This window comes from Drosophila takahashii, chromosome 2R (genome assembly GCF_030179915.1).
Source record: "Drosophila takahashii strain IR98-3 E-12201 chromosome 2R, DtakHiC1v2, whole genome shotgun sequence".
Taxonomy (NCBI): Eukaryota; Metazoa; Arthropoda; class Insecta; order Diptera; family Drosophilidae; genus Drosophila; species Drosophila takahashii.
The window spans coordinates 17,334,627-17,350,262 of NC_091679.1; the positions used below are offsets into that span (position 1 = coordinate 17,334,627).

A 15,636-nucleotide genomic window follows, 5' to 3' on the forward strand; every position below is an offset into this window, starting at 1 on the left:
TTTGCTTGAAAGCTCCTGTAACCATTCTGCCATGGCAAAAATTAATATGGGAATGGCTCAGGGGCCAAGGCGCTTGGTTCTGATATTATTTTGTGCTCGGGGGAACGAGGTTCGAATCCCGCTCGCAACACCATTATTTTTTTTTTTTTATCAGTAATCTAACACAACTTAACATTTTTGTTCTTAAAATGATATATATGCATTTTAAAAACTTTTTACCTACTATGATTTATCTGGGTTTCGAACCGGGGACCTCTCGCATCAGAGGCAGACGCCTTACCAACTGGGCCATCGAACCATTTTGCGCGCGAGCGAACTCTTGACAAGTATAAACAAAATCGATACTCGAGTAAAACATCGCCGAACTTCGAACTTCGAAAATCAAAAATGATAATTATTGGGATCGATGTGAACCTAGTTTTATCAAAATGACACTATTTAGTATCAAATACGATTTTTCTGAAAACGCGGTGTACTTTTGACACTCATTTGGGAGCAAATTGACCCCAAAAATTTGATCCTAGGGGCAGTGTCATTTTAACCCACAGTTATTAAATTGCACTCAGGATTTTTTTTTTGGGTGTAGATGTTGCCTGGTGTAATCAATTCAAGATCTTACTTTACAAATGTGGGCGCTAGACAGATATTAGCGTCGTAAGCAATTGTGAGCGCTAAAGGGGGCTTGGCACATTCGCATAACAAACTTGCGTTGAATGGGAAGATAAGGAATATAAATCTAAAATCCCAACTCTCTAGCTCTTCTAGTTTCCGAGATACTTTTCTCTTTTACTTAATAACTTAATAACTGGTATAAACATACATGGACATACCTGGAAATTAGACCCCTAGCCAGCTCCCAAAATGGTATTTTGTGCGATTTTGTTCCACCTTAAAATAATTTTAAAATTATTTCAATGTTGGACTCAAACATTAATTATTTGAAAACGAAACTTAAAATATTAAAGGATCAATCTTCTTACCTTGGGTCGCCATTAGGATGTCCGCTGCCAGTGTGCTGCAACTCCAGATAATCAAGGAAATTACAATTTTTCGAAACATGATGCTACAAAAAAAAATATATTATGTTTAGATGATGTTGATTCCGTAACTAAAACACCGGTTATTTTAAGCCATTTGCTTTAGTGTCAGATCAGTACTTGCACCGCAGACAAAATGTCGCTGGCCTTTATAGACTTAATTTACCAGTTGGATATTTAAGTCTCTTAATTGAGCATTTAGTGCCCGACACAAAATGATATAATGTTTAAATAATTGTTGCGATTCTGTTAAAAATCACTTTTAGTATTCCGACAGTGTCAGCGAAAAGTCAACGGGCAATAAAGTAGAATTCTACTGAAGTACAAGCAACACAGCGTTGGGTAATAACTCAAAGAGAGGTTGGCAGACGACGATTGGCCTTAAGTACCCACACTTACGACATTCTACGGCTGTACTAATATAATTGGTTCTACTCCCAGCTTGTAAAGAAATGATTATGCAAGACAAATAATTTACTTAAAGCGAAAAAATATTATTTTCTGACCTTTTTTTAGATTTTCAAATAACTCGCACATGCGCTTTTTACAAACCTAGAAGACATGGCCATGTCAAAAAAATGAAAAAACTTTGAAAATGCAAAAAGTTGTATAATTTACTTAAAAAGTTGTATAATTTAAAAATTGTTTTAACAAAAAGCTTCTTATAATAGAGTATTGGAAGTATTAAAAGCAGTTATTGGAAACCACGTTCACCCAGAAACAAATCCGTTCGAAACGGTAAAAAATCAAGCCCATAAGGAGTCAGAAAGTGGGTAAGCCCGTTTGTTGACAATTCATGAACGGTCGTTCATAAAATTTGACAAAACTTTAGGGTTAGATTCCGAACGAATGGTGTCATTTTAAGAACATTTTGGAGTTAATTTGAGAAGAAAAGTTCATAAAAAACGAAACAAAAAACATAAGATTGCTGGACTTGCATTTGATGGTTTTTCTGTGAGATAGATAGATATGCATTTTATTTTTATACCCGTTGCTCGTAGAGTAAAAGGGTATATTACTATGGACGGCAGTCAATGTAGTGACGAAGCGCATAAGGAGAGTGTGCGAAGGGGACTGTTGTGATGGTCCGATCATACAATTCCCCGAAAGGAATGTCCAACGAAAAGTCCTGCATCATTGTTTTATCAGAAATGTGCAGGATAATAACTCCTGACGATGGTCTTAGTTTTTGAACCATGTATACATGCACTTTGTAAGCAATCTGAACCTCACTGTTCCTGCTATATACAAAAAGGTTAGAATCCTGGACATTTCTTGCAAAATAATGATGCAGGACCTTTTGTTGGACATTCCTTTAGGGGAATTGCCAAAAATATCATCACATTTTGCCGATTTTACTGCTCAAAACGGGAGAAAACTGCGTCAAAAATGCCAACACCATACAAATCACCTGCAAAAGTTTTTTTGGAAAAAAAGTATAATTAAAAATGTCCTTAGACGGTCAATTCCGGATCGTTTAAATGCAGGGCAGGCACCACGAGGACCCCGCCAAAAATTAGTACAATAACTTTAGCCGTTCTCAAGCTATAGCTACAAGTCAAATAATTGTTTGCATTTTGAAAATTAATTGACAGCCGAATATTTGCAATTTTTTAGTTTTTCTGGTTTTTAGGGTGAAAAATTAAAATTTTTTTAATGCAATCGGAAAGATAATAGTTTAATAAACAACATTCCAAAAGAAAAAAATTTAAAAAAAAAAATATTTGCTTGTACCTTTTCCATCCAAAAACGAATTTCTATGCCATTTTCCCTTTTGCAAACAATTACTTGACAAACTGTATATTCTTGATCAGGGTCAAAGGTAGCCGAGTTGATATAGTCATGTCTGTCTGTCCGTCCGTATGAACGCTGAGATCTCGGAAACTACAAAAGCTAGAATGTTGGGATTACCCACACATATTCTTGGGCAGTGCAAGTTTATTTTAGCCGAGCGGCACGTCCCCTCTAACGGCCACAATCGCCACCAAACGTTTATAAAATGTGGCTAGCGCCCACATTTAAAGATTTTGGAGTAGTATAAATGTAATTTTGTTGCGTTTGTTTATACCTATGGAAGTGTAGAAGAAATTTTTCCAGTCGGACCATTCGTTAAAAAATTATGCCCGATCATAGTTTTATATATCCATCTCCCTAACGGGTATCTGATAGTCGGGGCACTGGACTATAGCGGTCTCTCTTGTTTTATTTTTTATAGTTAAACCTGATTAAACCAACAAACCTTTAAAAACACAGGGCGGCAATACTACTACTATTTTGACCGCAGCTGTATGCTTTTATGTTTTTTGACTATGTCTTCTAAAATTTGTTTCTCCCTTAATAAAAATCCTAAAATTATTCTAAGTAAGGGGCTCGAAACATAAAAAGTGTATCTTTTAAAAAAATTTAACATCGAATAAAACCATGAATCCGTTTGCCACTGAGAACTCTGGAAAGTTGGCCAATTTCAGCATTTTTCGAACTTTGAGGTCCTTTTGCTAAGAATCCTTGCGTCAGGGAACTTTTTGGAAAACGCAGTTTAACTTGGGAATTCGCAACGAATCCAAAAATATAGCATCCATCGAGGTAATTTTTTGATGCTGCATAGTGTGATCAATAGCTTGTTTTTTTTGTCGAAGCACCTTGTACAAGTAGAAGTTATAAAAATAATTTCTGTTTTTAGGGGTGTATTTTTAACAAAGCCATTTATGCCAGAATTTTTGCATTTTTTCTAACTTCTTCATTTTTGGCGAAGTTTAGCTTCTAAACTAATGAATGGAACTTAATGCAGTGTATACAAAAGTTGGAGGGCATTCTATTACCTGTAAAATGAGTATGGTTGAGTTAGAAATTACACTTGAAAAAAATTTAATCCATGCAAAAAATTTTAAGTGTCATTTTCTTAATCAGGAAGACGTACATTACCGGAAAACAAAGGTTTCCTCATGGTGTTATTATTAGTAAATGTTGTACCTTAGTTTTAGTCTGGGCTTCTATTTGTCAAAGGCGAATTGCCTGACAGCTGGATCACGGAATCAATTTTTCAAGTACTTCCAAACGGGGCACTAGATATACACGTTTTTTGGTCAATTTTTCAAGTACTTCCAAACGGGGCACTAGATATACACGTTTTTTGGTCTGGGCAAGAAATTGTTTATGAACAGCGTTCGCAATTTCATAACCATTGTTAATAATCTGACCACAATCATTCAGAGCTCAGCACTTTTAGGTGAAGCGTTCATAATTTTAACAAAAAGTTCATGATTTAATCCCGCGGCGTTCATTTTTCATGAACGAAATATATAGAACGAAATGTTCTTGCTTATTTTCGGTCTATGTTGGCTGGGTGTTGGTACTAAATTACGCAGTTTTATGAACTGGAAACGCATTAAGTATGACGAGGAAAATTTTAGTTGCTATGCTCATTAAAAATGCATTTCAATTGTTATATGTTGTTCATTTTGTAAAATTGTTATTTAATTTAACATGTGGGTCACTTGCCATGAGCATTCCAACAAACAAAGAAAATTTTGCAATAATGTCAAATTTGTGGTATTAGCCCTTTGTATTTTTTCCAAAAGCCCTCGTTACGGGAAGATGTGCATCTCGTTCCCTCCCATTAGGTACAGAGATGAACTTAATTGCACCAATTTAAACAATAAAATCGTAAAAATGCTCAACAAAAGGCGACCGTGGATTTCCGGTAAACTTTGTATCTCTGATTAAAATGGGCACCTAAAATTACACTAGTTTTTAAAAAAAATCGATGAAATACGCACTTAAGGAAACCTTTGTTATACCCGTTACTCTTAGAGTAAAAGGGTATATTGTATTCGTGCAAAAGTATGTAACAGCTAGAAGGAAGCGTTTCCGATCCCATAAAGTATATATTTTCTTGATCAGGATCACTAGCCGAGTCTGTCTGTCTGTCTGTCTGTCTGTCTGTCTGTCTGTCTGTCTGTCTGTCTGTCTGTCTGTCTGTCTGTCTGTCTGTCTGTATGTCTGTCTGTCTGTCTGTCTGTCTGTCTGTCTGTCTGTCTGTCTGTCTGTCTGTCTGTCTGTCTGTCTGTCTGTCTGTCTGTCTGTCTGTCTGTCTGTCTGTCTGTCTGTCTGTCTGTCTGTCTGTCTGTCTGTCTGTCTGTCTGTCTGTCTGTCTGTCTGTCTGTCTGTCTGTCTGTCTGTCTGTCTGTCTGTCTGTCTGTCTGTCTGTCTGTCTGTCTGTCTGTCTGTCTGTCTGTCTGTCTGTCTGTCTGTCTGTCTGTCTGTCTGTCTGTCTGTCTGTCTGTCTGTCTGTCTGTCTGTCTGTCTGTCTGTCTGTCTGTCTGTCTGTCTGTCTGTCTGTCTGTCTGTCTGTCTGTCTGTCTGTCTGTCTGTCTGTCTGTCTGTCTGTCTGTCTGTCTGTCTGTCTGTCTGTCTGTCTGTCTGTCTGTCTGTCTGTCTGTCTGTCTGTCTGTCTGTCTGTCTGTCTGTCTGTCTGTCTGTCTGTCTGTCTGTCTGTCTGTCTGTCTGTCTGTCTGTCTGTCTGTCTGTCTGTCTGTCTGTCTGTCTGTCTGTCTGTCTGTCTGTCTGTCTGTCTGTCTGTCTGTCTGTCTGTCTGTCTGTCTGTCTGTCTGTCTGTCTGTCTGTCTGTCTGTCTGTCTGTCTGTCTGTCTGTCTGTCTGTCTGTCTGTCTGTCTGTCTGTCTGTCTGTCTGTCTGTCTGTCTGTCTGTCTGTCTGTCTGTCTGTCTGTCTGTCTGTCTGTCTGTCTGTCTGTCTGTCTGTCTGTCTGTCTGTCTGTCTGTCTGTCTGTCTGTCTGTCTGTCTGTCTGTCTGTCTGTCTGTCTGTCTGTCTGTCTGTCTGTCTGTCTGTCTGTCTGTCTGTCTGTCTGTCTGTCTGTCTGTCTGTCTGTCTGTCTGTCTGTCTGTCTGTCTGTCTGTCTGTCTGTCTGTCTGTCTGTCTGTCTGTCTGTCTGTCTGTCTGTCTGTCTGTCTGTCTGTCTGTCTGTCTGTCTGTCTGTCTGTCTGTCTGTCTGTCTGTCTGTCTGTCTGTCTGTCTGTCTGTCTGTCTGTCTGTCTGTCTGTCTGTCTGTCTGTCTGTCTGTCTGTCTGTCTGTCTGTCTGTCTGTCTGTCTGTCTGTCTGTCTGTCTGTCTGTCTGTCTGTCTGTCTGTCTGTCTGTCTGTCTGTCTGTCTGTCTGTCTGTCTGTCTGTCTGTCTGTCTGTCTGTCTGTCTGTCTGTCTGTCTGTCTGTCTGTCTGTCTGTCTGTCTGTCTGTCTGTCTGTCTGTCTGTCTGTCTGTCTGTCTGTCTGTCTGTCTGTCTGTCTGTCTGTCTGTCTGTCTGTCTGTCTGTCTGTCTGTCTGTCTGTCTGTCTGTCTGTCTGTCTGTCTGTCTGTCTGTCTGTCTGTCTGTCTGTCTGTCTGTCTGGCTGTCTGGCTGTCTGTCTGTCTGTCTGTCTGTCTGTCTGTCTGTCTGTCTGTCTGTCTGTCTGTCTGTCTGTCTGTCTGTCAAAAAGGTGCCACGCCCCCTCTACCGCCCACAGTTTTGAAGCTATTACGAAAATAGTAACTGATATGTATTCGCTTCGTCAATACCTATCGATTGGCCAAGTTAAAAATTGCCACGCCCGCTCTAACGCCCACAAACCCAATAAACGCTTAAACCTGGCCAGCGCCTACATTTCCGCCTTTCATGACCAGTAGTACCAATATCTGGCGGTAGATGGCGCAATATTATTTTTAATTTTTTGGAATGGGGCGCGCATTTTGTCTCTTCCTGCTCGTATACGTTTTTCACCAGTGCATTCACCTGCGCTAGAGAGAGACGGAAGATGTGCTAGGCAGAATTGAAAGTTCTAGAAAGCCTCTTCTAGAAAGAGATCCCTGGGTAAAAATCGAGCGGCGAAAAACATATTAAGTTGTTTAGCTGAGTAACGGGTATAGTCGAGGCACTCGACTATATCGTTCTCTCTTGTTTTTTCTGTGTATATGATATAGTAGTTTAATTTTGATAAAATTAAAACCGAAATTCGGAAATATTTAAAAAGAGTCATATCCTAGAGAGAATACAATAAAAACCAACGAAGCAATAATTATACCCGTTACTCGTAGAGTAAAAGGGTATACTAGATTCGTGCAAAAGTATGTAACAGCTAGAAGGAAGCGTTTCCGACCCCATAAAGTATATATATTCTTGATCAGGGTCTCTAGCCGAGTCGATCTAGCCATGTCCGTCTGTCTGTCTGTCCGTCTGTCCGTCTGTCCGTCTGTATGAACGCTGAGATCTCAGAAACTACAAAAGCTAGGTTGAGATTTCCCACACATATTCTTTGGCTTCCTACGAAGCGCAAGTTTATTTTAGCCGAGCGCCACGCCCCCTCTAACGCCCACAATCGCCCACTAACGATTTTAAAATGTGTCCTGCGCCCACATCTTTAAAGATTTCCTAGAAGTATAAATGCAATTTTGTTGTGTATATTTATACCTATCGAAATGTAGAAGACATTTTTCAAATCGGACCATTCATTAAAAAGTTATACGCAATCAAAAATTATATATCTATCTCCCTCGCACTCCCTTTAGCTGAGTTACGATTATTAATCGGGACACCAACCCGACACAGCGTTCGCACTCCCTTTAGCTGAGTGACGGGTATTAGATAGTTGGGACAACAACCCGACTATAGCGTTCTCTCTTGTTTTTTTCCAATTAATTGGCAATTAATTTTCCGACCGTTCCTATGGCAGCTCAGGGACCGTAACTGGCTTAAGTTTTATAATAAAAATCACACTTTAACAGTTATTTTCTGATTTGTAAAGTAAAACTAAAAAAATAACTGTTACTTTTTGAGTTTTATAATAAAAGTTGACAAATTACAGTTATTCGTCGTGATCAAAAATAAAACTCAAACTTTTTTTATGGCGATTTTGTGGGTAAAATAAATTTAAAAAAAATATAGTTATAAAATATGCGCGGTTGCTTTTTTAACAAATTTATAATAAGTTATAAAAAACACGGTTAGCATGTTTTTTTAATTATTTAAATTTTTCAAAAAAAAAAGTTATTTTTTAAGTTTTATTATAAAAATCAAAAAATAAAAATTATTACGGATTTGAAACGACAACGACTAATCAAAAAAGTTGCGTATTTAAAAAAATTATTGGACCCTCCTGCGTGATTTTTTTTGTAACAAAAATTTACAATAACAGTTATTTTCGGTCCCTGTGGCAGCTATCACTATGGACGGCAGTCCATGTAGTGACGAAGCGCACCAGGAGAGTGTGCGAAGGCGACTACTATATATACACGAAGAAATGAAAATCTGCTGTGATGGTCCGATCATAATGAATGATACACCTATCGAATGGTATTGCAAAAACTTAAAGGATTGCATACCAAGACTTTAAGAAAATTAATTGGCTTGGGAGAGAGAGCGGTGAAAGTGAAAAAGTGAAAATTTCGAAATTTGGAGCTGTTGGGGCCGGTGGGGATAAATGCCCCCTCATTTGTCAAAATCCGACGCTCCGTTCAAAAGTTATAGCCAAAATAAGATTTTCTTCGTCTCCCCAAAATGAAAATTTAATTCTGTTTGTCAGTTTGTCAGTTTGTCCAAAACATGTTTTTTAAGTTTTGAAAATTTGATATGACGTTCATCACATCGATATAAAAAACTTTTGTTCTACCATTTTTGGAAAAACTCGCTAGTTTAGCGGGAAAACAGCTATAAGTAGCTAAAATTCGGAAAGCCGTAACTTCTATACTACTAAAGCTACAGGCTTGTGCTGCATCTCGTTTGAAAGGTATTTTTAAATGCTATAAACGCCTTCTATATGCAATTTGTGTAAATGTAATAGTTAAAAAAATATGAACAAGAGACAATTTTTTAAAAATTTTTTTTTAGCTTTTTTTTTTTTTTCTCAAAAACGGCTCTAACGATTTTCTTTAAAACCTTAAACTGTATAGCCCTTGAGATTCCTTAAATTTTGGTATATAACACATTACTGTAAAAAGTCACGTTTAAAAGTTATTTTTATTCGAAAATAGCCACTTTTGCCAGCTCGAACAATTAACGCTCCCTGAGTATTTAATTTTGTGGGAGAGTATCCGAACTGTATTTTAGGGTCATGGAATCAGTAAATTTGCACTTAAGAGTTCCATATAGGAATCTTTTGTTATACGACTTTTGGAAAAAGCCGCTACTTTAGCGGGAAAAAGCTAAAAATAGCTAAATTTCGTTAGTTTGTAAGTTCTGCACTACTAAAGGTACCGACATGTGCTATACATCGTTTAAAAGGTATTTTGAAATACTTAAACGCCTTTTTAACTTAATTTGTTTAAATACAATGGCTTACAAATTATGATTGACCAATTTAAATTTAAATGTATGTATATATTAGCTCCTATGAGAGCAAATGTAAACAAACAAAAACTTCTGATATCAAATAAAAACACCTCTTAACGAGGTAAAAAACTAGTGACTATCGCACCTTCAACACACAAAAGTTCTGATATCAACATTTGTGACGAAAAATTATTACACTCGTCATTAAATAGACTTTCTAATATTTTCTCATTCGGCACGCTGCAATAGGAAATGCCTGCGAAGGGAAAAAGACTGGAATAGTTTACTAGGGCGGGCCGAATGAAAAAATATTAGAAAGTCTATTTAATGACGAGTGTAATAATTTTTCGTCACAAATGTTGATATCAGAACTTTTGTGTGTTGAAGGTGCGATAGTCACTAGTTTTTTACCTCGTTAAGAGGTGTTTTTATTTGATATGATATATATAGATATCCCAAGAGTAGCAGCTAATATTTCAAAAAAACACCAAAGCCGTTTCCGACTTATACCTGCAATAGAAAGAAGAGTTTTTTGAAAGTTTTAAGCCGATAGCTTCAACACTGAGAGACTAGTTTGTGTCGAAACGGACAGACACACGGATGGACAGACGGACATGGCCCGTTCTTTTACAAACCAAACAGATTTGGCAAAAAGAAAAATTTCACATTTTTGATTTGCCTAAACCTTTTTTAATAACTTCTTAAAAATAAAAATAAATTAAGATTTAAAAAAAATTTTTAGCCATTGCCCCCACAAAAAAATTTTTTTATTTTTACACTTGCGCCATATTGTTAGTTACAATCGGTTTTTGTAAAAAGTTGAAGCCAATTTAAGTTTTTAAAATATCGAATTTGTTTTAACAAGGCCTCCGGTTTTTTCTATAAGAAAAAACGTCGCATCACGTAGATCTAATCTTTCACTCTTATCGGATCCTTATGGAATTCTTGTTTTCTCATCGTTTACTAGTCCTTTAACAATTGTTAATGATTAAAAGTAAAGTTTTAAGTCTTTTGACAATTTATGAATGACAAAAAGTAAAAAGTAATTTTTTAATCTATTAAAAACTTACAATTATTTATTTAACCGCCCATTTAAGGGGGGAGATACATATAGAACTGCAAATTTGTCAAGTTTTTCATGATTTTTTTGAAATAATAAGGGTTTGTGCTGGAAGTTTGCAACTTGGCATGTTGATTACATAGTTCTTATATAATTAAAACCAATTATTTTTTTTGTATCTTTTAAAATGGCGGCCGTGGGAATTTTTTTGTCAGGCCTTTTTTAAAAAAAGTAGGCCAGCTGCGGATCGTCTACAGGTCGCTGTGTAGATCCGATTTTTGTGAAACCAAATTTATTTTGTTGAGAAATAATGTAGAAACTGTCTGAACCTAACTTACATAGAATATCTCAAAAACTCTGGTTGGGGCACTCATTTAAAGTGAAAAATAAATTTTTCCTTATTTTCCTTGTTGTTTTTGCTTTACAAAAAATACTTCAACGTACAAATTTCTACTTAAAATAGGTTCAGACAGTTGGCAATTTCATTACGAACATTTCCGTAAAAGCAGCATGATGATCGATTACTTTTTGAGATACACGATCCGCAGCTGAGAAAAACATGGTTTCGAGAAAAACGCATTTAAAGTAATGAAATATATCTACTGCACAAGAAAGATGGGTGCCGTCATACTGGAATAAGTTCCAAAATAGTTAGAATTTCTTCGTGAAACTTTCATGACACATTCTTAAAGAGTTATACTACCAATTTAAATAATAAAAAAAATTGAATTTATTTTGCTTTCTATATGTAAGTTCCCCCTTAATAAACAATAATTTTAAAATTTTTTTATTTATTAATTTTTTGTATTATGTAATTTATTAAACAATTTTATATATTTTTTTAATTAAAAAAAAAATTATTTTATAAAAATAAAAAATTATACAATTTTATACATTTTTTTATGATAACAAAAATAACAAAATTTTAAAATTTTTGTTTATTAAGGGGGAACTTACATATAGAAAGCAAAATAAATTCAATTTTTTAAATAACTGTAAGTTTTTAATAGATTAAAAAAGGACTTTTTACTTTTTGTCATCTACACACAAAAAAAAAACTTGGTAAAATCAACTGTAATAATAATCAAATAAAAACACCTCTTAACGAGGTAAAAAACTAGTGACTAGCAAACTATTCCAGTCTTTTTCCCTTCGCAGGCATTTCCTATTGCAGCGTGCCGAATGAGAAAATATTAGAAAGTCTATTTAATGACGAGTGTAATAATTTTTCGTCACAAATGTTGATATCAGAACTTTTGTGTGTTGAAGGTGCGATAGTCACTAGTTTTTTACCTCGTTAAGAGGTGTTTTTATTTGATATCAGAAGTTTTTGTTTGTTTACATTTGCTCTCATAGGAGCTAATATATACATACATTTAAATTTAAATTGGTCAATCATAATTTGTAAGCCATTGTATTTAAACAAATTAAGTTAAAAAGGCGTTTAAGTATTTCAAAATACCTTTTAAACGATGTATAGCACATGTCGGTACCTTTAGTAGTGCAGAACTTACAAACTAACGAAATTTAGCTATTTTTAGCTTTTTCCCGCTAAAGTAGCGGCTTTTTCCAAAAGTCGTATATCAAAGGATTCCTATATGGAACTCTTAAGTGCAAATTTACTGATTCCATGACCCTAAAATACAGTTCGGATACTCTCCCACAAAATTAAATACTCAGGGAGCGTTAATTGTTCGAGCTGGCAAAAGTGGCTATTTTCGAATAAAAATAACTTTTAAACGTGACTTTTTACAGTAATGTGTTATATACCAAAATTTAAGGAATCTCAAGGGCTATACAGTTTAAGGTTTTAAAGAAAATCGTTAGAGCCGTTTTTGAGAAAAAAAAAAAAAGCTAAAAAAAAAGTTTTAAAAAATTGTCTCTTGTTCATATTTTTTTAACTATTACATTTACACAAATTGCATATAGAAGGCGTTTATAGCATTTAAAAATACCTTTCAAACGAGATGCAGCACAAGCCTGTAGCTTTAGTAGTATAGAAGTTACGGCTTTCCGAATTTTAGCTACTTATAGCTGTTTTCCCGCTAAACTAGCGAGTTTTTCCAAAAATGGTAGAACAAAAGTTTTTTATATCGATGTGATGAACGTCATATCAAATTTTCAAAACTTAAAAAACATGTTTTGGACAAACTGACAAACTGACAAACTGACAAACAGAATTAAATTTTCATTTTGGGGAGACGAAGAAAATCTTATTTTGGCTATAACTTTTGAACGGAGCGTCGGATTTTGACAAATGACCCCTCATTCGACGGGTATTTTCAAAAGGAATACAACTAAAACATTGCGAGGGGGCATTTATCCCCACCGGCCCCAACAGCTCCAAATTTCGAAATTTTCACTTTTTCACTTTCACCGCTCTCTCTCCCAAGCCAATTAATTTTCTTAAAGTCTTGGTATGCAATCCTTTAAGTTTTTGCAATACCATTCGATAGGTGTATCATTCATTATGATCGGACCATCACAGCAGATTTTCATTTCTTCGTGTATATATAGTAGTCGCCTTCGCACACTCTCCTGGTGCGCTTCGTCACTACATGGACTGCCGTCCATAGTGATAATAACAGGCATTTTTAAAACGTTTTCATTTTTATTTTTAAAACGTTTTTATATGAAAACGGCACCTAAAACGTTGTATAATTTTCTCTGTGTACAGATTTTCAATGAGAGGGTACTTTTTAAAATTTGACAATTTTTGCCAAACTTAAAAAATTTGAACTCAAAAAATAATTTATTTTTCGGTCAAATCCTGATACACGTGTTTACTTATTTTCGTGTAGAAACAGTTTCAGGCAAATCAAAAAAGTGACCCAATAAAAGGTGTTCGGTTTGTAAAAGAACCTCCCATGTATATACTTTATGGGGTCGGAAACGTTTCCTTTACTGCGTTGCAAACTTCTGACTGAAATCAGAATACCTGCAAGTGTACCCCTGCAAGTGTATAAAAATCGAAAATTACTTATACTTATTACCTCCTATAAAAAACAAGAGAGCTGGGGGACTGCTGTATAGTAAGTACAGAAATTCATTAGCAAAAGCTAGATCATCTGTGGAAGAAGCATATGTTGACCATTTAGAAATTGATGCAGCTGATAGAGGTAATTTTGTTTCTACGAGTGAAATAATATGCAACTAGGATAATTTAAATATATGTATGTAGATGCCGAAGAATCCGACTATGGTTTTAACTGGCTACTTTGCAACAGTGATGGACTTAGATGAAGTCTTTTCTCACTGGGAGAGTTCCTATAAAAACAGGTCTCAAATGCTCTCAAATTCATACAATCTCGAAAACGTTCTCAGGGAATGGACAATACTTAAACAATCTTGTTTTGGATTTAAATTAGTAAAAATCAACAATTTCTTTCAAGTTTTCATATTTTTATAAAACTTTTTTTTAGATTAATTTTGATTTCAAACGGAAGTTTCCGGAATAAGAATCGCTTCTTTTTGAAAAGTTTTTGACCTTTAAAGAAAAGTGCCTTCGAACTGCTGAGGGCCGAGTGAAAGAGTCGTTCAGCAATCAAATCTTAAAGTCCATCCATGGAGCTTCAGAAGGTAAATATATCCAGATATTAATTTGAAAAGAATTAAAATTATTATCTTATATTTGAATTTTACAGAGTCTGTCAACGCTGGAAATATTTTCATATTCACGCGCTTTTAGTACCAACAAAAAAAATTTGCTCTAAGATCACCATCGCTGACTCCAGGAAGTCCTTCTTTGTAAGCTTTCCTACTGTCGGAGAGCTTATGTCTTACTCAAGACTCGGATAGACAACCTTTTTAAAGGAAAAGCGCATCTTGCAGCCTATAGTTTGCGGTACAGGTCCTTCCTGTGGATGCCACCTTTAAGATTTTTATGGTGTTAAATTTAAAATTCTCCTTAGAGTCTAAGCTCGTGTGGTTGTTCATACAGAACTATTTTTTTGATATAGAGATCCCATCGGATGATTTAAATACTGCAGCACACACAAAAAAAAAAACTTGGTAAAATCAACTGTAATAATTGTCAAACAGGCCCCAACCAGCAAAATTGTCAATTCTACTAAGTAAATAGTCATTTCACAACAACAAAATACACACAATTAGCAAAGACACAAACCCAAAGCAAAAACAAAATACACGTAACTATTATTAAAACTATTAAACTATTAACTATCTTTGTTGGTCAATTTTACCAAGAAAATTTTTTTGTGTGCATAAAAAATTATCCGTTCAAAAATATCATCATTATTGCAGAAGATATTAATAAATCGCTGCTAAATCAGTCTTTTCTACCACTGTGCAATGCTGGCAAATCATATTTAATATGGAAAGACTCTTTCGTTATATTCTGAAAGGCAAAGTGTCTCAGGAAAACAGGTTCCTAAACAGAGCAAACCGAAAACAAAAAACACTTTCAGAGTGTCTCTCTATAACTTTTTCCATAGTGTCCTAAGGTAATAGATTTTTTTCTGACAGCCTGTAAAGTGGGGACACTTTTTGGGAAAAGAAACACCATTAATTTTTTAAAAAAATTAAAAAAATACGTTTATAACAGAAGCCATATTTGGATACATCACTATGGACGGCAGTCCATGTAGTGACAAAGCGCACCAGGAGAGTGTGCGAAGGCGACTACTATATATACACGAAGAAATGAAAATCTGCTGTGATGGTCCGATCATAATGAATGATACACCTATCGAATGGTATTGCAAAAACTTAAAGGATTGCATACCAAGACTTTAAGAAAATTAATTGGCTTGGGAGAGAGAGCGGTGAAAGTGAAAAAGTGAAAATTTCGAAATTTGGAGCTGTTGGGGCCGGTGGGGATAAATGCCCCCTCGCAATGTTTTAGTTGTATTCCTTTTGAAAATACCCGTCGAATGAGGGGTCATTTGTCAAAATCCGACGCTCCGTTCAAAAGTTATAGCCAAAATAAGATTTTCTTCGTCTCCCCAAAATGAAAATTTAATTCTGTTTGTCAGTTTGTCAGTTTGTCAGTTTGTCCAAAACATGTTTTTTAAGTTTTGAAAATTTGATATGACGTTCATCACATCGATATAAAAAACTTTTGTTCTACCATTTTTGGAAAAACTCGCTAGTTTAGCGGGAAAACAGCTATAAGTAGCTAAAATTCGGAAAGCCGTAACTTCTATACTACTAAAGCTACAGGCTTGTGCTGCATCTCGTTTGAAAGGTATTTTTAAATGCTATA

The 15,636-nt window shown here is 35.5% G+C and overlaps 1 protein-coding gene and 1 long non-coding RNA gene across 4 annotated transcripts in view; one reads left to right on the forward strand and one right to left on the reverse strand.

Annotated features, from left to right (window-relative positions):
• Ugt50B3 (UDP-glycosyltransferase family 50 member B3) overlaps positions 1-1,063 on the reverse strand; it is a 47,041-nt gene extending 45,978 nt beyond the window's left edge. The window contains exons 1-2 of the mRNA XM_044392761.2: positions 981-1,063; positions 831-888 (exon numbers count right to left, since the gene is read on the reverse strand). Of these exons, the coding sequence (XP_044248696.1) occupies positions 831-888; positions 981-1,059 (137 nt within the window). The 5' untranslated portion in view covers positions 1,060-1,063. The remainder of the gene's footprint in view (positions 1-830; positions 889-980) is intronic.
• Positions 1,064-1,558: 495 nt separating this feature from the next.
• Positions 1,559-14,434, forward strand: LOC138912800 (uncharacterized). Of its 3 annotated transcripts, XR_011418355.1 has the most exons (4): positions 1,624-1,641; positions 1,709-1,810; positions 13,835-13,991; positions 14,057-14,434. It is a non-coding gene; the product is annotated as an uncharacterized lncRNA (long non-coding RNA). The 3 variants fall into 3 exon arrangements; XR_011418356.1 differs by having other exon boundaries at positions 1,559-1,806; XR_011418354.1 differs by having other exon boundaries at positions 1,562-1,810.
• The last annotated feature ends 1,202 nt before the right edge of the window (positions 14,435-15,636 follow it).